This window comes from Bufo bufo, chromosome 3, assembly GCF_905171765.1.
Source record: "Bufo bufo chromosome 3, aBufBuf1.1, whole genome shotgun sequence".
Classification (NCBI taxonomy): domain Eukaryota; kingdom Metazoa; phylum Chordata; class Amphibia; order Anura; family Bufonidae; genus Bufo; species Bufo bufo.
Window position 1 is genome coordinate 594,689,806 of NC_053391.1, and position 22,150 is coordinate 594,711,955.

Sequence of the window (22,150 nt, forward strand, 5' to 3'; positions counted from 1 at the left end):
CCTTTGGTCCAGCAAGACCATCTTGACCGGGGAAACCACGATTACCAGGAGCGCCCTGATGAAAAAAAAACATTGATATGGTCACCAATATCACTTATTAGTTATGAACAGCACCATGATATACCCATGTATCTTATGTAATCATGATGTGCAGTGTGTACAGGTTAAAGTATGTACAGAAATGATCCAATAATTAGGAGGATTTATATGGGTAAAGGAAGAAAGAAGGATGTATGGTATTTGTAAAGCACATACAGCAGAATGGCCCATAAGATTGCTGGAAAACTCGGCTTACAGTTATGCCTTTCACAGATACGTAAATGATTAGAGGTGTGGTCAGATTAGACACTGGGTCTTGCAACAAGAGGGTGTAAAAGTGCTTCCCCTGTAGCCCTATAAAAAGACTCTTAGATGCTACTTTTGGAAAGTGTACCTCTTGTTAAGAGATCACTGACACGCCTCTGCAATGCATTAGAAGACATTTTGCCCAGTTGACAGACTTTGAGTGGAGGACCATCACTAAACTGAGCGAAGCAGGATGGTTGTTTTGACAATTTTTCCATCATCTAGACTGTTCTGACCTAACTGTTAGGAGGTGTCGGGAGCAGTGGTTACGTGAGGGAACAAAGACATGGCAAACAGGCTCTGGATGGCCCAGACAGACCATGAGTAGAGAGGATCATTTGACCAGCCACACTCACAGCTCCCAAAGTTTTGTTGTCCACCATCCAGACACAGGTGGCACCTTCTTTACACACCCATGTTTCTGCCTGGACTATTTCAGGGTGTTTTATGATGCTCATTACAAGTTTCGCCATTAACGGCCAGCCACCTTTGCCTTTGTTTGCAGTGGTGTCATGAACGAAAAATCTGGACTGCTACAGTCTGGAAACGCATCATATTTAGAGACAAATATGGGATCTGCCGAGGTTTGGGTTACAATACGATATGTGTAAGACATCCTGCGGCCTAGGAATGTCTCTGCCAGATTGCAACAATTGCTTGGCCTGCCTGGTCACCAGATTTATCGCCAATCTAGCATTTATTGGAACCAGCTGGGGCACCTATTTCTGCAACCTACTAGTGTGCAGGATCTACAGGACCAGCTGCAACATCTGTTGGAATATGTGCCACAGGATACTATACGGAACCTGCATGCCTCCATGCCTAACTATAACTGTATGTTGTATCCAGGCTAGAGACGGGGGCGGCCCAACAGAGTCCAAGGGCCCCCTTACAAATGTACAGTATTTGCCAGTACATTCACACACATAAAGTTTCCTTTGATTCCAACATCTCCTTCTTGGTGCATTATTTTTTGTCAATGAGTACACTTGTCAGTCAAAACATTAAAACCCATTAAAATATTGTGTCGGTACCCCTTGTGTCACCAAAGCAGTTCTTCTCCATTGAGGCATGGACTGCACAAGAGCTCTGTAGGTGTAGTGTATGCACTGTACTTTATAAGGGGTGATGGTTGTTTTTACAATTGATGAACTAAGATTGAAGTTTCAAATAATATCTAGAGAAAGTAGATTTCTCAGCAAGAAGATTTTTCAAAAAAGGGTGTATAAAGTATGAGAATATATTCAGAGATATTTGAGTGAATTGGAAAAAGGCAGCAAACAGAATGGGGGGGGGGGGGGTATAGATGCTACAGAGAATGAGCAAATACAGGTGAGCTCAGAATAATACTGAACCTGTGATGTGCTTTATGAACTTAAATCGGTCAAGGAATTATGTAAGCGTGTTAACCTGCATGGGACCCTATTGCATGGTAGTTATCATTGATTCTTTTCATTTGGACATACAGGGATGTTTATAATTTCCTAATCTGAAGTTTGCAACTTACTCTTTCACCAGGTGGACCATTTGGACCAGCAGCGCCAGGCTCACCACGGGCACCTCTTTTGCCTTCTTCACCAGCTGGACCAGGAGCTCCCTGAGGACCTGAGGGTCCCTATGAAACATGATAATATCTATATTAGTATGTTGCATAAACCATAATACCTAGAGTCATGTTGCTTTCTTTTCAGAAGCTATAAAACGGACCAATAACTTGGAGTGGATTATATGACACATAATTTTTTCTACAATTTTTTGAAGAGATATCTCTTTGCCTGAGATCCGGCAGGGTCCAGCAAAAACGTTTCCGTTACAGATAATACAACTGCCTGCATCCGTTTGAACGGATCCGGTTGTATTACCTTTAACATTTATTTAACATTGCCAAAACGGATCCGTTTTGAACTTCATTGAAAGTCAATGGAGGACGGATCCGTTTTCTATTGTGGCAGATTGTGCCAGAGAAAACGGATCAGTCCCCATTGACTTGCATTGGGGGTCATGACGGATCCGTTTTGCTCTGCATCCCAGGACGGAAAGACAACTGCGGTTTTCTCTCCGTTCTGGGGACAGAACGGAATGCATTTTGGAGCATTCCGTTCCCTCCAGTTCAGTTTTGTCCCCATTGACAATGAATGGGGACAAAACTGAAGCGTTTTTTTTTCCGGTATTGAGCCTCAATACCGGAAAACTTTAACGCTAGTGTGAAACTAGCCTAAATGTCTAAATGACTCGAAAATGAGTAGTATTCTTTGTAATTTGGAAAGGATAGTTATACTCACTAGTAATCTACTGTAATCTACTGATTACTAACAATTAATGAATTCTACAGCATCTGATTATAACATATCACACATTGAGGAAATCACATTATAAATGTATGCAGGTCATTACTGCATGGTACTAGAGGTGTACTAGGAAGGCATTTTAATCAATACTTACAATTTCACCCTTGGGACCTTGTTCACCCTTGAAACCTACAACACCAGGTTCACCCTACAATGAAAACAAGGATCACATTAATAATGAATTGTCTTGGATAATTTGAATAAAACTAGATAATGTACTGGTTGTTGTACTACAAGTGTAACATTTACTGTAACTGCTGTCTATAGTTTACCTACATATACTACACAGAGTGCATATATCATATCATCAAAATACAGACTTCCGGCTGTTGTAGAGCATGGACACCTGAACTTCACTAGGTCTACCAGCTTATTTGTTATGTTGACTGATAGATCATACAGTCATATCATATAGGATTATTTCTTTCAGCCAATTTGGTTCATTTGAATGTCATCTACTAAATTATTAGTACAATCTAAAGATCTATTGGACGAGTGAGAAAAAAGTAGAAGTGAATTACCTGTTGACCTTTGGGACCAAGAGGGCCGGTGGCACCTTGTGGCCCAGGTGAACCACGTGGGCCAGGGAAACCAGGAGCGCCAGCAATACCGGGACCACCCTATGGGATGGAACAAACAATGAAAATAGTATTTGCTGATTGTAATTTCTACAGGACGACCTTATATAACACCTAATATATAACATTTAAATCAGGAGTATTATACATCTCATAGGACTCCATATCAATACTTAGTATTGGTTACTCCCCCCCCCCCACTCCTCCCCAATTTCCCAGTACACATGCATCAGACAATGCAAGACAATGCAAAATGCAATGACCCAGATTTCTGACAAATTTACCTTTTTATTAAGTGGAAGAAATTTTAATTAAAAAAATTGTAATAAAAATGTTCCCCTCCAGCTCACCTACTTTATCCAACCTCTATGTTGGAAATAGTGGCATAGGTGCTTAATAAATATTGTGTTCATTCAGAACAGCATATTTCTCAATGTATTTATACCAGACAACTGTCATAAATATATTGATAAATTTGCTTCCCTTATATTACAATTCTGGCTACCTGCAGCCACCCCTAGGGGGAGCTCAGTGCATTGGAATTTATACAGTTATCATTTCATGGATGGAAGATGAAATAATCTCTTTGCATTGAGCTACCACTAGTAGTCTGTCTGCAATGTTTTCCTGTCAGGGAGCTGAGGTAGCCACCCTGCTTCCCCTCCCCCGAGCCCCACTGCAGTTGTGTGGTTGGCCCCCACTTAACATACACCACTGATTATATTTTTTTACTTTTTTTATAGTATATACTGCATAAACAATTATTATAATTAAATATCATAATGATTGTAGAACTTTAATCTAATAATTTAATATTTCATAATATATAGCGTTTGTGTAACTTACACTTGAACCTTTAGCTCCGGGGATGCCATCAGTACCAGGGTTACCCTTAGAAGATAGAAGAATACAACTAATTAATACAGTACATTATATATAGTGATTGGTATGGGTATACCTACACATTTTCCTGGTAAATCACACTTACAGAAGCGCCAGAAGGTCCAGGGGATCCAGGTGTTCCAGACTCTCCCCGGGGACCTTGAGCACCCTCAGGACCACGAGCACCAGTGGGACCAGCTTCACCCTGGCAAAAAGAGATTGGGGATTATAATAACATATCTCCAAATTATATGGTTAGGATTATGATAATTTTTTTATTACTATAATATGCATCAAGATTCGTGCATTATAACTCCTCTACAACCTAATAGGAAGAACTTTCATTTTGGGTTATGTCTGCTTCAGAAATGCTTCCACCAAAAATAATAGTATATAGTATTTACTGTGATGAAGCTGATGGTGATGAGTATGATAATTTTATTATTATAGTATATATCAATATCCATGTATTTGTAATCTGCATCAGGAATGCTTCCCCGACCACCCCAAAAAAGAATATGTAGTATTTACTGTGGTGATGATGATGATGATTACGATAAAATTTTTATTATTATAATATGTATCAAGATTTGTGTATTGCAGTATAACTGCAATATAACCCATAAGAAAAAAATTGTCATTTTAGGATCTGCATCAGAAATGTCCCCAAAAGCAGTAAGTCTCTATGGTATTTGTTCTGATATGTTCTGTCTTATTAGTTATGGCATTGAGATGATTGCTCTTTATTACATTTTCGTGATAACAGATCTATATAGTTTGCAGCAATTTTTCCCAGAATATTTCATGTTTGTGATTTCTTGAAAATAAATTTGTGTGATGATTTTGCCATGTGGTTCGAACGAGAATTGTTTGTCGTGTCATACAACATAAAATATAATGTTAATATTAATACTGCCATTTTCTTGGTGCTATAAAATATAGGTAAGGCATAATATATTTGTATGGTAGTGATACAGAAAGACTGGGAGCTCTGGGTATTGAATGATGTGACATTTTTCACATCTGCCACCTAGTGGCTGGATGGATGTTTTGCACTTTTATAATAAAGTGTATGTTTGTGGTTTTTAGACTTATGGATTTTGGGGATTTGCATAGTATATTGTACAATAAACTTTGCCTCGCACATTTTTTTCTTAGTTATGGTTAAATTAATTTATCTGGATAGCAGATTGTTTTGGGGACCGTGGCAATGTTTCTATGGACATATTCCAAACTACTTGTCCTCTTTTCTAGGCCTAAGCTATAAACTGCATTTCTCTGGGGAAGCCCATTTGTTTATGGGACTAATATATGAACTGAATGCATACAATCAGAGCTGATTAGTGTGCATCCTAGGGCCAGTATTGTATCTATGTGTCTGTGTGCTTCTTTTCAGTATTCAGTATGTAGGGCCATTGTATTATTCATGGCCTGATGCATCCTTTCTTGTCTCCTTTTTACAAAGGGTCTTGTTTCTCAAAATTCCAGGCCGGACCCCTGTGCGTTCCTGTTGCTCAGGCAACTGCTGCAACCAAAACTCCCGGGAATAGACACTTCAGAGCAAAAATAACAGAGCTTAATATTGAGTTTTCCTTTGAAATCTTTAAGGGCCTGCATAAGTGTGTCCAGCCTCCTAGTACTTTTCTCTTGTCCTTAGTTTGAACTTCTCAAACGCCGACCCCCCCAACTCCATAATCCCTTTGGTCATTAGTCCAGTTAGGTGTAGGCTCAAGAAATGTTCATTAAAGACATCTTTGAACTATGAGGCACTTATCTTGTGACAAAAAGATGCCTTCGTTTAAGAGAATTTATGTAAATTACTCAAAAAAGTCAAGAGAATTTGTGATCTGCATTCATGATTGTGTCTTCTATCTTGCTTGTGGGTACCTGCCAGCACCTTCCTCTTTCAAGAAGCAAGGACCAGAGTTACTGGCAGCTCCTATTATTATGTGCAACCAGTTCTTCTGGTGCAAGGATCAGCTTGGAGCATGCTGGGAGTTGTAGTTTGCTGATCCCTGTTGTAATGTATAGTAAGAATTTTGGAGATACAGCAAGCTTTTGCAGTGGCCCCAACATATGTGGCCCACTGCCGCCCACTTTAGAATTATTATTTTGAGCCTAAATACTTTCTACGTTTTATTTCTGGTTTATTATCCTGACTTGTTTTTGATTTACCGGGGGGGGGGGGGGGGGGGGAGGGGGAGGAATCGGGGGGGCATTTTAAATAACTCGAAGTTACAAAGAGTATCAAATAAAAGCTTATAGTTTCAAACATGTAAGCGTTGTAATGGGCAACATTAGGACCCCTGGTGGTGAAAACCTGTATTACAATTCCTACTATCAAGTTCTACAGCAGTTCATATTAAAAGTAGGGCTCTATTGAATTAAATAAAATATGGAAGTCACCTTTCAATATTGCATGCTAATCTGTACTGTATCTGCTGAGTGGTCTCTGTAGCGTTTTTACAATATGTCTATCTTCCGTGCAGTTTTGCTGAATGTAATGGCACTGCGGCATACAGCACTTTATAACACATTTGTTGCTATTTGCAGCCCATGCCACATAGAAATCCACCAGTATCCACCACACCCCATGCACCCAGAAGCACTACCGATATTGGCCGATCACAGCCTTATATCTACTCCTCTATTTTGTGAATATGGCTGGACTATTGCACAAAACAAGCCCCTTTTACTTGTGTCACACCTATCTCCTCCTAGACTGTAAGCTTTGTTTGATTGTTTGTGTTGTTATGTTATGTTGGTGCTCTAAAAATAAAAATTTGTATTATTACTATTGTATGTGTACACCATTATTTTCAATATACAACCAGTGTAAAGATTTGATGGATTTGTTTGGAGTGGAGATCCTTTTTTTTATTAATATAGTTACTATAGTCACTATATGATATAGCACATGGTTTAACTGCCATGTTATCTAACATGTTGGTGTGAACTTCATATAGTTTATCAAATTTATAATACATTTCCAGCACACTGTATATTACTTCCATTATATGTCTAAGCAAGTCAAATCCCTACAGTCATATGAATAAGCTGATAACTTCATTGAGTGCAAGCTCCCGTGCTTCACTGTAGTTACTGATCCTATAGACAGCTCAGACCTGTAAACTTGTCTGCTTTATCACAAGTCTAATGCCTGACTGACTGGACCCTCTTGACAAACTGCTGTAAGTTGACACATACCTTAGAGCCAGGGGCACCAGGGAAACCAGGAGCTCCAGCTGGGCCAACAGGTCCCTGTAAACAAAAAGAGACTGTGAGCCATGGCAGTGAAAAGTCTCAGCATAGCCCTAAGTATTTTGACAGCTGTAGAGGAAATGAGAGCTCTGCTAGCAGAGTATACAAGGTAACCACACAGTATATACATTGTAGCTAAACACACAATCACAGGCAACTTTACTGCAAACACAATAAATCTATTTGATTTCAATTAGCAACTGATTTACTTTAAATGGCTAAAAAAAAGTTAAGGTATAATATCATATTACTCCTATGTTTGAAGGGATGCCATTTACTTATGCATCAAAAGGAATATGGGTGACTCCAACTGATACTGAATTATATTTCATCTGGGGCTTATTTAGGAAGCAAAAATCAATAAGAAATTGGTATTTATGTAAAACAAGCAAACTGATTGGATGACTTACAGGTGGGCCAGCAGGACCAGGAAGACCATCATTACCACGAGCACCCTGAAAGAAAAATATAGTCATATATTATATGTAGCAAAAATCATCATAATATGAATAATAATAATAATAATAATAATAATAATAATAATAATAAATTGCAAAGAAAATGTCATAATCATAAATATATCTAGTTCCAACCTATCCTGTAGAAATAGTTTGGAGAATGATCTTTGTCCCTAATGGAGGGCGCACTAGGGCCAATTTCATAGAACGTCAATGAACTGGATTGTGTCCTACACAAAGAACTTTGTACAAATTATTGCCATAGCCAGGATCAAATGGATGGCGGCTAAAGTATAGGAAGGCAGAAAACATAGATTTGCACGATATGCATTTTATATATCATCATATACCCTACATCTGTATACTATAATTCCATATGGACAGCCACATTCCTTATATTCTGTGGTCTAAAAAGCATAAATAGAGACATACCCCTAAATAAATGTGTTATCATAGCTTGGGCAATAAGACTGGGTAAATTTGCTGCCGTATATGGACTTTATTCTCGCAAATACCATGAATACAAGGGTGGTATTTCCTGGTCAAATTTATGATTAAAAAAAAGTTGGGAAAAACAGCTTGGGCAATTAGACAATAATGAAATGATTCACAATATTCTACAAAGCTGAACTGGCTCAATACTGCCACTCGGTGGTAAAAATATTGTACTGCATTCATTTGTTTTATGCAAATAATAGCATTTGATGAGAACTAAGCTTCTATAATGCCACCCAGTGGATGGAATGTGACATTGCACACGTTTCTGAACACCTGCATTAACAGAGGCATTTATGGGAGTAGAAAGAATGTGAAGGTCGTGTGACTTGTCTTCCCTTATAGCTGTACTTTGGACATTGCTACCATAGCGATGTGCCTTGATAGCATAATAAATCTAATGTGGAATACAATATTCTAATTTATTTGCCCTCTGAAGGTTATTCTATATTTTATTTTGCACCATACATTTTCTAGGTTAGAAGCTGCCAGAAACATTTAAAGTGATACACTCTTTTCGCATGACTCCCACGTACCAGCCCTGCGCTTTCTGCTTCCACTGTATTTAATCCACTGTGGGAATGGAGCAATTTAAAGGGGTTGTTCGAGTGTTTAATACTAATGACTGATTCTCAGAATAGGTCATCAATTTCAGATCATCAGGGGTTGAACTCTCAGCACTCACTTCCAATAAGCTGTTTAAGGAGATCATTGCGCTCGCAGCTTACCAAGCACAGTGCCATTCATTGGATAGTGTCTGTGCTTGGTATTGTAACTCAGCCCCATTCAAAAAAACGGACTGTGTTTGCCTAGGCCATGTTCCCTAGGAAGGCTACTTCAAACAACTGATAGGAGAGGTGCCAGGAGTTGGACCCCCACCAATACGATATTGATGACCTATCCTGAGGGTAGGCCATCAATATCAAAATCTCGGCCAACTGCTTTAATTACCTTGGTATTCTTACATCTACTGTGCACTCAAATAGATCATGTATGAACTGGACTGAGGATATGAATCCCCGGGACCTGGGAATCTGGTGTCTTTTGATAGGCAGTAAAAGATGGTAGCTAAAGCTCGCCATATATTACAGATACCTGTCAGGTGAATGCTCTCCTGACCTCCTCATTCACATACAAGCTCAACTTGGCCAAGCATGCATGTGTTGTGAATGGGGAGAGGGAGAAAGCTGCTGCATGACTGCTCTGGTAGACATCCAACTGCCCAATCCTTGCCTCCTCCAACGAAAGCAGTGCATTCGTTATTTTAAAATCTATGGCCAGATTAAGTTCAAATTTAGGACTATTACTGTATTAGAGGCTATTGTTTGAGACACATCTGAGCAATTTGTCTACTGTATCGATGGGTAATCTGCCAAGGAACACACATATACCTTATCACAAGGATTTGTCCTTCCTTGGACCCCTACACTTGCCCTTCCTGAGTGATTGGGTGATCACACAAGGATTTTCCCATCTGTTTGCAAATTTTGGAAAACTAGAAATCTTTCCAGCACTTGTTTAGTCATTTGAATAGATTACCATGATCGGGTCTGATCATGGCAATAAGACTCTACAATGAGTCAGGGTTATTACTGATCTCCTGCAACATGAACTGTGCTAGATACATCTTACCCAACGTGTCCAATTCATATTGTCATTTATACTATCATGAGTCTATCTTTTTCTATCTCCTTATGTACTATTTACAGCACTATGAAGTTGAAATTTCCTTCGGGATCAATAAAGTTGTATGTTATGTTACGTTATATTACAACTTTATAGTTTCATTCAACTACATTTAGGTAGAGAAGGAAATTCTAGACAGAGCTTTATGATTATGAAATTGAGTGTTAACTCTCAGGACTATTACAGGGTGGCTGGGAGCCAAAGTAAACTGTGAGGAGGAATGTTGGAGACAAGCCTAAACAGAGACCATCCATAGATATGCAGGCATCATCTGTTATTACTGCAGGGAATCAAGAATAATCACTGATCAGCTCCATTTCCTATAACCGCTTTCATATATGTACATAGATAAACCTCATCACACAACTGCGGTTTTACTGTGATATAAGTTAAGTTTGTACAATGATTTGTATCAATCCTGTATTAAGCTCGGAAGTTTACATAGAACTTTATAATCCATGTTTTTCTGTGAATGATGATCTGCCAGTCTGTACATGTAAGCGGCAGACTCAATGAAAATATAATCCTTATTCACACTCTTAATTGTTTTCTTTAGGCAAGTCATGTCAGGTTCCTCTGACAGATCGGCCTTCAAAGTGCAATCTAAGAAGAGATCCCAAAAACATATTTGAGACACTCTATCTACAATTACAGATGCTAAGATTCCTGGATACATGAGTATGAAGTAAATCTTGGTGTTTTCTTTAGGGCAATGGGGCACTAGGAAGCCAATATTTTGTGTTCAGGCCAAAGAGGTCATTAAAGGGCTTGTCCAAGAATTACATTTTTTAAATGGCTTGCAATGGTGTAAAATAATAAAATAAGCCAAACACAGATATCTAAATGGAATATTTTGGTTCCCATTGCAAAATCTATAAGACCTCTACCTATAATGTGTGTTGTATAACACTGGTGTCTTCTTATATGGCAGAAGGGTTTTGGACCCTGTCAGGCACCTTGGTCTCGTAGTGACTGACACCTCTGCCCCTGGACATACTCACCTTATCTATACCCCTCCCCGATCTCTTCTCATCTCTTTCCAGTCACCCCTTGGTCTCTAATTCCTGGTCCTGGTTTTTGACTCACAGGTAATGATCACTCAGCCAATCATTGGCCTCAGTGTTGACCAGTCTTGTCCAGTGATTGGATAAGCAGTAATTTCCCGTATGTTGTGAGGAACCATGAAGCAGAAACTGGCAGAGAATCAGGAAGTGTTGGAACGAGAGCTGTGGTTGATTGGTAAGGTGAGTATGAGTTATTTTACTATTTTACACTATTGTGAGCCTTTAAAAAAATGACTCAGCCGGACAACCTCTTAACGTGTATGTCTGTAAGGATGGTTTGACGTGTTTTGGTTTTATGTAGTTTTTAACGGTGGTGGTGGGGGGTATATCTAAGATTCTACTTCTCTCCTTGAATCTTCTCCTTGCTAATCCTTGCCATCAATATGTGATGGGTCTGTGATGATGGCTATAATATTAATAAGTGATTCCTGACATCTTCTGGTTTTCACACTAAATAGGCAATGAAACATATGAATATCCTCCAAAATAAAAAAATATTTAGATAGATTGAACACTTACAGCAGCACCAGAAGCTCCGGGACGTCCTCTCTCACCGGGGAGACCACGTGGACCCTAAAAGAAATGAAGATATGAGTCAACTGTGTACCAATATGGATAACTTTGGATATAAACAGAGAGCAAAGGATGAAGAATTCTTCTTTGGTTATAAACCTGCATGATCGTATGGCCTCATGGATTAGGATGTATCAAATCTGTTCTACCAAAATCCATATACAGTAATGTCACCCAGAGGTACAGTAACAGACCATTACTTCTGATTGTCTTGAGATTATTGGTAGAACCTTCTGACAATTCTTCCACTATCAGAGGGAACATAGTTTGCACAACCTGTGCAAACCTATAGTTCCCTTTGGGGATAATTTGAATGATCTACTGCTTTATGTTACTGCAATTGCTATCATTGTAAAGCTTTGGCAGCAACATCTCAAAAAGAGTAGAGGCAATCAAATAAAAAATATATAGCTAGTTTTAATAATTAAAAGATGAACTGAATTCACTGCTGCCATAAATTGTATCTGGCACTAAATCTTACTGATGGAAAAGAACCCAAATCTACAACTTATTCATTGCCAAAAGAAGCTACTTACCATTGGGCCAGGAGCGCCAGCCTCACCAGGAGAACCACCTTCACCCTATAGAAAGGAGAAAAGGTAAAAGCAAATAAGTAAATTATACATATCAAACATAAAAAGTATCATGGTATCAAAGAGAAGTGTAAAAATGAGACATTATATTCTAGAATTAAGTATATCATACATAACTTTTTTACATATAGAGCTTTTTCTTTTGATGAGCTGATCTTACTCTTAACTTATCACTGATTATATATGTTCTATAGTAAGCAATTTACATTATACTGGCTGATAGAACATAGTACAAATAAAAGTTGGAACTAAAGTCTACACTAACTGTACAGTACACACAATCAGCATTCTTTCAAAAACTGGACATTACCTTGGCACCAGCAGCACCAGATTCTCCCTTTGTGCCATCCAGACCAGGGTAACCCTTTAAGAAGAGATATAAGATGTTATTAAATGATAGATAGAAATGGGACAGTGAATAACTAGTTTCACAATCCATGTTTTATGGTGTATTTATGGTTATAATATTATGCAATGATTATATAGCTTAATACATACTCTGTGTCCTTTTACTCCTGGAAGTCCTGGGGTTCCAGGGAATCCACGAGCACCCTTAAAAAAATAAGATTGTGATTAGCACAATGTTCAAAGTTTAGAGACAATAATTGGATGTGACAACTATAATTGGGACTAGGGCATTCATTGTTCCTGCTGCGTATAGTTCTGATGTGGTAGACCTTGGCGGACTATAATGAATTCCCCACCTCATACAGTATGATATCCGCAAACAGTAGTTTCAGTGTTCCATAAGTAGGACATCATATGCAAACTTCTCATTCCATCAGCAAGATATGGCATCCTTCATTCAATGCCTCCCAAGTAGTTCAAGATGTGTCCCATACACACTGTCACTGTTCAGCCAGCAGGGTGTGAGGTCCAACAATCATTGTATAAATCTTCTATTAGAACTCCCAGTGGTCTTGTTAGAGCTCACCCATCTGGACCTTATGTTCTCCAGTCATAGGGTCAATGTTCCATCAGTAGTGTATGATGGTTTCCAGTAATGGTAGAAATATTCCACTCATCTTAGGAGTTGTTTTTCATTAACATTAATGTTATTCATCCTGTAGGACACTGCTTTTTTCCAATAACAGTATGATAGTTCCAGAGCTGATAACTTCCAATGCCCCATGATTAGGTTGTAAAGATTTTGTAATGTTAATATCCATGTTTCAACCATTGCATCTTCATATGGAGATATATTCCATTAAATTTAATAAGGTTTCAAGGTGTGGTTATAAATCTTCCCCTAATGGGTGCTGCAGTGGTTAATAAAGCCAGCGTTCCACCACCGATAGCCTCTATGACTGGATGCTGTGCAGGAGTAGTGTAATACACACAGTTGTAGACCTTTATATCTGCCTCTAGGTATACTTTATACTGTTAAGTGGTAGTGACAACATACTTTCCTATGTTCCCTGATAACTAATGGGACTAGGTCATGGTCAATCAATTATATGGACATTGTTGTGTGTAATTAAATGTGTGTAATATAATGTAATTATTGTCCAAAAGCTCTTACCTGTGGTCCTGGGGGTCCACGTTCACCAGATTTACCAGGTTTGCCAGCTTCACCCTAATAAAACAGCACTTTGGTTAAAGACTGGAGAGAGCAACCTACTCAGTTTTGACCCTGTCAGTCTATTAGTGTCTAACACTGCCTTTAATTTAAAAAAATGTTATATATTGTACTTTGTATTAGTACATGGCAGTAACATTTACCATTAGACAGCATTAACCCAGCTATTAACAATATTATGTCATATGTATGATACAGTGGCCCCTCAAGTTACAATGGCCTAAGGTTTCCATATTCCCAACATACAATGGTCTTTTCTGGGCCACTGTAACTCGAAAACAAGGTTAAAGGGAATCTGTCATGTGGATATTTGATTATAATCTAACTAATTATATACAATCATTAACTACTAAAAAGTGCCTTAGATGTATTCACTTACTGGTGTGACAGATGGTTACCTCATAATATACACACAAAGATGCCGCATGCTGATTTGAGTCCAGTGTGATGTCATTGAGTCCATCGTTTATTTAATTAAGAGGCTATAGCCACTCCCCTGCCCACCTGCTGCTGATTCATATGGAAAATAACTGTCAATCAGAAGCAAGTAGTCGGGGAGAGTTAGGAGCTCATGAATATTCAGGACTCATCATTATGAGCTGGAGCTTTTCAATACAAGATGTTGGCAGATTGACTTGGTCAATTAAAGAAAGTAACCCAGCATTTTGCTAAGAGAATCAGCCACTTATTTATGTTGCCCTTAGTTAGGACACCATAAAACTGGTGACAGGTTCCCTTTAACATAAAATCATGGTGACAGTTAAAATCTGCTGCTAGAAGATCCAACCAATCGGCATGGGTATTTCACTCACAGATCCAACCAATCCGTATTGGCATTTGACTGGTAAAACACCAATATTACTGAAGTGCATGTACTGAATGGATGTCTATCAGCACCTCTCTACAGTACAGTGCGGTACTAAATGTGATGTACTGCTCTTTACCTGTGGCCAGGATGAACTGCGCCTGACACCTACATCTGCTATGAGCAGGCATAGATTTGTTCTACAATTTGTGCGATTTATTAAAAAAGCTGGGAGAGGTGTAAAAAGATGTACATTTTAGCACAAACATAACACTTTTACTGGTGCAACTCTGTGTACAGGGGTGTGTGCAGCTCCTGCCCTAAAACTAGACAGAAATCGCTTAGCTTCTAGCAGTTATTTCTGACTTTTCTATATAAGATTTCTATATAAACTTCTATATAAGCTTTATACTGTCTGTATTAGTTATCTGCCTATTTGCCTTCAATCTTCACTTTTCCTATTTTGGGATGACATATTGCTGTCTTCAGATCCAATTGATAATTTTCATGGATTTATAGTCTCAAATTACAATAGTCATCCTGGAAGAAATGAAAATTGTAACTTGAGGGGCCACTTTTTAGTCTTCAGCCAACAAATATATGTCCAAAGTTTGGGACAATAAGATTTTTTTTCCACTGGTATTGATTATAAATATATAAATCTGATCCTTACATCATCACCAGGCTTTCCAGCGGGGCCAGGAGGACCACGGGGACCCATGGGGCCCTAGAAAACAAAGTAGAGTTACAATCAATGATGGTCTCAAACAAATCCAAAGATAATACTCCTCCTAGAGGCTAAATAGCATGTCTTGTTCTAGTTGTCTTTTCTAAAACACAGAATAGGGTTCTTTAAAATGGAAATATTTACATAGAAGACTTCCATCACCTATCCAAAAACAATGGGTTAACCCTCATTTAATTATAGAGGGTGGAGACATGCCTATTGTTTTTTTATTACCCACTGGCTAACTGATCCTTAGCCAACTCTCTACCTCTCAAGGATACATAAAGACCAAAGCAGTCAGTTATATAGCTGCTTTGATTTAGTCTATATGCCCACTCCCCACATTTTAGAGAAGCAGACATTCGATCTCTGTTTATGGTCTAAACCATTCTCCACCGGCAATTTAAATGTTCCATTAAGGAACGTCTACTAGACTCACAAACCTAGAAGAGATAACAACTCTTCCAGTGAATGCACCGCTTCATGTCTAGACATAGCCATAGCCATAGACGTAATATCTTTACACCCACATAAAAGCACCAAATGCAGAGTTCATCACTTTGATGGAGGTACTTCTGCAGAGAACAGCTAGGGGCTAGTAACAATATACTGAAATATCCACATTACTTACAGCAGCACCAGATTCACCAGGTTCACCGGGATTTCCTTGGAAACCTTGAGGTCCCTAAAATGTAAGCAATTAGAGTTAATGAAAAGAAGTTAATGAGCCTCTAGTTGACCAGACACATAGTAGTAGATACTTACAGGGGAGCCAGATGGTCCAGGAGGTCCTCTGGGTCCCATAGGGCCCTATAATATGAATAGAACATGAGTAAAATATGAATGGGATAGTTTAATGCCACCGTTAAGGCAATCAATGGTCCTCTTTATAGCAGGACAGTATGGAACTGTACACTTTTTGTGTGTACTAAGTAACACATCTATATTTATTTAAAGAGGCTTCTTAGAGGCTTTGAGCTGGAAGGCAGCCATGTTTACCAGCTCAAGATTTCATTTACTGCTTGCCAAGAGGGGCTGGAGAGCAGAAGTTTCCTGGAGGAATTCTTTGGGGATTTTATAAAGCAGTAGCTGTTGTTTGCATGTTTAAGCCTTCCAGTCCAAGACCAACTAAAGTCTAAACAATTACTGTGCTATGTCTTGTAGTTAGAAAAAAAAAAAATACCATAATTCTACAGCATTGTAAGACGTTTGCTGCATTTCTCCACTAGCTGACTCTATACATGTAGACATTTAAAGGGGTTCTTGCGTGTATAATATTGATGACCTATCCTAAAGATTGGTCATCTATATCAGGCTGGTGAAGTCTGACTCTTTGCACCACCGCAGATGAGATGTTTAAGGAGGCAGTGGCTCTGAAGTCTCCTGACAGCCTTCCAAGATCACAGCACCGTCCATTGGATAGCGTCAGTACTTGGTATTGCAGTTCACTTTCATTTGAATGGGCGTACGCTGTGCCTAGGCCATGAGACCGATGTAGGTGATGTCATAGACCTATAAAGAGACCGTGGCACTCACCAGAGCACCACAATCTCTTCAAACAGCTAATCGGCGGGGGTGCCAGGAGTCAGACCAATATGATATTGATGACCTATCCTGAGGATAGGACATGAATATCAAAATCTTGAACAACTCCTTTAAGCTAGACAAACATGGCAATGTATATTGCACCACAACAAGTCTCAGATAATTTGTACGACCAAAAACATTTGTGCGACTTGTTTGTGATTTGCTATCATGCGACTATTTGAGAGCTGTGGTTTGGCTGTAAAAAAAACTGCCAAATCTCGGAAAGGTCACAGGCAAGTCACATGTCACTTAGGCCTTATTCACATATCACTGTGAAGGTTCTCATTTATCCAGGTCATGGTATACCTGTAAAGAATAAATCAAGGCAATTGGACTTACTGTAGATTTCTTGAAAATGTTTCACTCGTTCTTCCAACGAGCTTTCTCGTTGAGAATTGAGAAAGCTCGTTGGAAGAACGAGTGAAACGTTTTCAAGAAATCTACAGTAAGTCCAGTTGCCTTGATTTATTCTTTACAGATTTATTCACATATCAGTATTTTGGTAAGTGATTTACATCAGTGACATAAGGTATAAGGGAAAGACCTGCTCCTGTTCTGTGTTTATAGCCACAACTGGTTTTGGCTCAAAATCACAGATGAAAATCACTGATCAAACACTGAATAAGACATTACATTGTGGTCCGTGGCAACAAAGTTGCTTCCGACTTGCAACCTGCATCTAAAAATCAAACAGTACTGAACTTTATGTGAAAATAGCTTCACGACCATGAGAGGTCACGTCACAACGCAACCCCCTTTAACAATTCTAAGATTGTGCCATCACAATACGACCTTGTGATATTCATGTCGCATGACGTTTTTCGCTGCGTAAGGGCTAGAAGTACACTGCTTTAGTCTGTAGGCGCACACAATTTTGGCTTAGACCCATTCAGTAGCCACAACCCCTTCCATGTGATATTATATTGTATGTCTAGATTTATAAGAGACAAAGCCCCATGTAGACCAGAGCCTATCTTGCTGCATTACTGTAAATGCATTGTCTTGCTGATACTGCCCTCTATGTGGCAGTGTAAACTATTACAAGTACAAGAGATGAACAGCCTTTCTTACCATTGGTCCTTGCATAACACCCATCTGTGCACCACCAGCTTTCTCGTCAAAACCTCCTGTCATCTGAGCAGCAAAGTTCTGTGAAATCAAATATTCTTATTAGTATTTAATTGCAGATTGAGTATTGATTGATTCATCGATACATCATTTGACATAAAACTTCCTGAGACCTATACTTGCCATGTTGAAAATCAGGCCATGTCCATTGTACATTTTTTGTGATGATCTTCTATTTTAAGACTTTTTAAACTTTCTGCCAAAGTTTTATTTTGTGTGATGTTATTTAAACCTTTCATACTGAGATTAAACGTAATCACACAATCGATGGACAATGTTTTCTCAAAAATCTGTCCCATGAAATGCTTTATATTGTTCAACATTTTCTCAGTTATAGTTCTCTATAATGTGTTGCAATCATTTATTATAACACCCTTGCATTTTAGTGCTCTACTATTTAGTTAGGATCAATGAGTCATAATTTTGAACTCATGACAGTGCCACCTAGTGGTAAGATCTGCAAAAGGTTCTCTACAGGTTTGCTAAACTTTGGAGTCTATAAGGAGGCCTAATTTCACCAGTTTGTTTCTAGACTTACATCCCTCATAAAAGGAAATGATATTGTTGATGGTGTTCTTTATCATGAAGGTTATTTGATAGTAGTGGAGCTTGAATGTTGCCAGTCAACACCTAGTCCCTTTAAGTGTTCATATTAAAGGGCTATCTATAATATAAAATAATCTCTGTGCTGAAAATTAAATATTAAATTACCATGCAATTTGCTTTTATATCTGACCCACAATCGGTGATCTTGTGGGTTGACCCTGTTTTATGGTCAACCATATAACATACTCTGAAGATGTTACATGACACATGCAAGTTGTGTGCATAAATAGCAAAGGATGCAACTACTCCATAGAGGAAGCTGTGTGAATGAGTAGAGCTAAGGCTGTCTATATAGTGTTGACCCCATTTTTAAGTAGAGTAAACGGCAAAGTTATTTTATAGTAAGAATTCAGTCCCAATAGGATATGATATATGCATATATGGTGGACTTGATCTCACTCTTTTGCATTACTGTTATAGATGTGATGCTATATTGTATGCATACTTCTAGTTACACATACAGATTTTTGTATGTGATTTTCTTCCCATACTGTTCTATTCTATATATGAGGGTTTTCCATTCATTCTGAATTTTTACATATAGATTCTGTCTTTGAGGTCACTTTTCAACAGGACAGAACTTCAGGATCTCTTCACGGGATTGCATCTTGACACTGAATATGAGAATCCATTAGTAGGCATGATTACTCTTCCTGAGCTGGGTATTAGAACATTTTTATTCTACCTTCAATATCAATGTAATAAAAAAAAATCCAAAATGGGTTAAGAATTTTTTAAAGAAACCTCAAAAAAATCCTCATCTTTTTCAATGTTATCATATGTGGTGTTGGAGATGGTATTCAGGTTCTACCCCTAGGATAGTAAGAAGGCATCTCTCTGCACATCTCTGATGTTGGACAATCATGTACTTGTACAGTGTCCAGCAAAATTGAAAAAAAAAAAAAACTTTCTTGGCAGAGAGGATATTTTGTGTCAAAGGAATGCAAACAAACTGAAGGATTACAAAGAGTGACTGTGTATGCGGTACTTGGTAACAGTGAGGCCTTTCAATGCTGTCAGCTTCATTTAGAGATGTAGAGCAAATGTGAGTCTGGGATGTGAACTCTACAGACTTGTGACAAAGGTTGGGCGTCAGTGCTGAGACTACTTACTCCGCCAAGGCCAGGGTTTCCAGGTGGGCCAGGGGGTCCTGGGTTTCCAGGAGTACCAGGTTCGCCATCTCTTCCACGGGGTCCGAGTGCACCCTTAAATGGAAACACAAGATAGGTACATTTATTACTTTCCTAACTACATGAAAAAGACACATTGATTGCAAATCATAGAAGATAATCTTGACATATACAAGGTGGACACATTATCTGCCAGATTCATACAATTCATCCTTTCTAGTTACATAAGGCAGAGACATTATTTACCAGTCATACAATGGGTACAGTGGGTGACATTAACGAGGATGAGGTCCCCCAAAATAGCAAATTAGACATTTTTGTTATTGCTAATAGACTGACCATATATAAGTGATGACTGGTTTCTGGGTTCTTAGCTATTTCACTACCTTCCATTCATTATATAATTCATTTTTAAAATATGTTTTACTTACTTTTTCGCCTTTGTCTCCGCGATCACCTCTTGGTCCTTGTTCACCAGCAGGTCCCTGATAATAATGAGCAATAAATGTATTAATATCACTCTGTCAAGTATCAAATATGATAGATTTAAAATCAATCACTTATTTTTAATAGGTTTTCTATACCTGTGGTCCTGGAGGTCCTTTTGGTCCTACTGCCTATTGGATGAAAGAAAGAGAGAAAAGATTATGCTATGTAAAATAAACAATTATTATACGCTCACATATAGGAAATGTGAAATTGCCATGAGAGAAAATAACTTAGTGGCTTTACCTATGCTTCTATGGAAATATCTATCTATTTATCTATCTAAATACATATCTGAAATGACAATGGACAATGGAAATATCTATCTATCTTGAAATGACAATGTGTTGTGCTGAATTAAAAGTTCAGTACATATTAGACACATTCAGCTTCACTACATCACTACGTGTGCAGATAGATAGATAGATAGATAGATAGATAGGCAGACAGAGATAGATAGATAGATAGATAGATAGGCAGATGGGCAGACAGAGATAAATAGATAGATAGATAATGAGATTGATTGATTGATAGATAGATAGATGAAAGAAAGATAGATAGATTGATAGATAATGAAATAAATAGATGATAGATAGATAGATACCAAAATGTCCACGGCACTTCCTTAGGTAAAAAAGTGTAATTTATTCACCAGTTCCAACGTTTCGGTCCACACACTGGAACCTTTCTCAAGTAGTGATCACTGCTTGAGAAAGGTTCCAGTGTGTGGACCGAAACGTTGCAACTGGTGAATAAATTACACTTTTTTACCTAAGGAAGTGCCGTGGACATTTTGGTATTTATATTTTTGGAGTAAGGATCGCTCATTAGCTGCTGGCACCCGATTACTGTATTCTCTACTGTGCTGTTCACACATTTTGGACTTTGTTGTGTAGGTAGATAGATAGATAGATAGATAGATAGCTAGATAGACAGATAACTCTATATACTTACATCTTTAATATCACCGGGTTCGCCTTTCTGACCCTAGAAAAATGAAACAGAAAGGACCAAATACTTTAGTGATACTAGATGGTGTTTAATAAGTCATATAGTAGTACTATTGTGTGAGTTATAGAATTTTTTTATTCAGCAACTCTATGTGTATTCTATTCTTATATGTTAATGACCTGAACATGCATTCATGTATATTTGTTACTATAAAAGTACAGTATAGTAGCACAAGACATATAATACTCAATATACTTCCTATATAACTGGAAGCACCTGTAATGAATGTCAAATTTTTTGTACATTACGATGCTCAGTAGAAGTATATTATAGATGTATATAGTCATTCTCATAAGAAATAGGAGTAACAATTTACCTTTACGCCACCTTGCCCTATTTATTGAAAGAAAAGTAGAAAAAGAAGGATAATAGTCAGCTGGTTGAAATTCCATGGACGATTTAGTGACATAAAATACACAAAACAGACTATGAATGAACATAGATCACAGAACAGGCAAACTTAAGACACATTGAAGGCCTTCTTCCAATGAAGAAGTTATGTGTTAAATCACGTGACATAGAACTTCCTCTACTCAGATCTGATTTGCTCCTTTGTCTCAGGTGGATCTGTTACAAGACTGTACATTTCTACTTCCAGTATCCTCAGAGCCAGCACAAGACAGTTACTACTTGTCTATGTGAAGAGCTATTATTTGGGAAGCTGGTTAGCAAATGTTGGCATTTTTTCACTTGAGCAGTAAAAATAGAGAGAGCGTCAAGAACTGATTAGTTACAGGAGAACCTAATAATGGACAAGGGTTAGAAGACGTTAATGTAGACTGCACATAGCACTGCTAATCTCCCAGCC

The 22,150-nt window shown here is 38.2% G+C and overlaps 1 protein-coding gene across 1 annotated transcript in view; it reads right to left on the minus strand.

Annotated features, from left to right (window-relative positions):
* The window catches only part of COL2A1 (collagen type II alpha 1 chain), a 48,387-nt gene that overhangs the window by 22,047 nt on the left and 4,190 nt on the right, over positions 1-22,150 (minus strand). Inside the window, exons 2-23 of the mRNA XM_040422298.1 lie at positions 21,659-21,675; positions 21,286-21,318; positions 20,430-20,462; positions 20,277-20,330; positions 19,828-19,920; positions 18,053-18,130; positions 16,160-16,204; positions 16,026-16,079; positions 15,341-15,394; positions 13,806-13,859; positions 12,782-12,835; positions 12,594-12,647; positions 12,227-12,271; positions 11,637-11,690; positions 7,825-7,869; positions 7,361-7,414; positions 4,260-4,358; positions 4,118-4,162; positions 3,215-3,313; positions 2,788-2,841; positions 1,853-1,960; positions 2-55 (exon numbers count right to left, since the gene is read on the minus strand). Of these exons, the coding sequence (XP_040278232.1) occupies positions 2-55; positions 1,853-1,960; positions 2,788-2,841; positions 3,215-3,313; positions 4,118-4,162; positions 4,260-4,358; positions 7,361-7,414; positions 7,825-7,869; positions 11,637-11,690; positions 12,227-12,271; positions 12,594-12,647; positions 12,782-12,835; positions 13,806-13,859; positions 15,341-15,394; positions 16,026-16,079; positions 16,160-16,204; positions 18,053-18,130; positions 19,828-19,920; positions 20,277-20,330; positions 20,430-20,462; positions 21,286-21,318; positions 21,659-21,675 (1,280 nt within the window). The remainder of the gene's footprint in view (position 1; positions 56-1,852; positions 1,961-2,787; positions 2,842-3,214; positions 3,314-4,117; positions 4,163-4,259; positions 4,359-7,360; positions 7,415-7,824; positions 7,870-11,636; positions 11,691-12,226; positions 12,272-12,593; positions 12,648-12,781; positions 12,836-13,805; positions 13,860-15,340; positions 15,395-16,025; positions 16,080-16,159; positions 16,205-18,052; positions 18,131-19,827; positions 19,921-20,276; positions 20,331-20,429; positions 20,463-21,285; positions 21,319-21,658; positions 21,676-22,150) is intronic.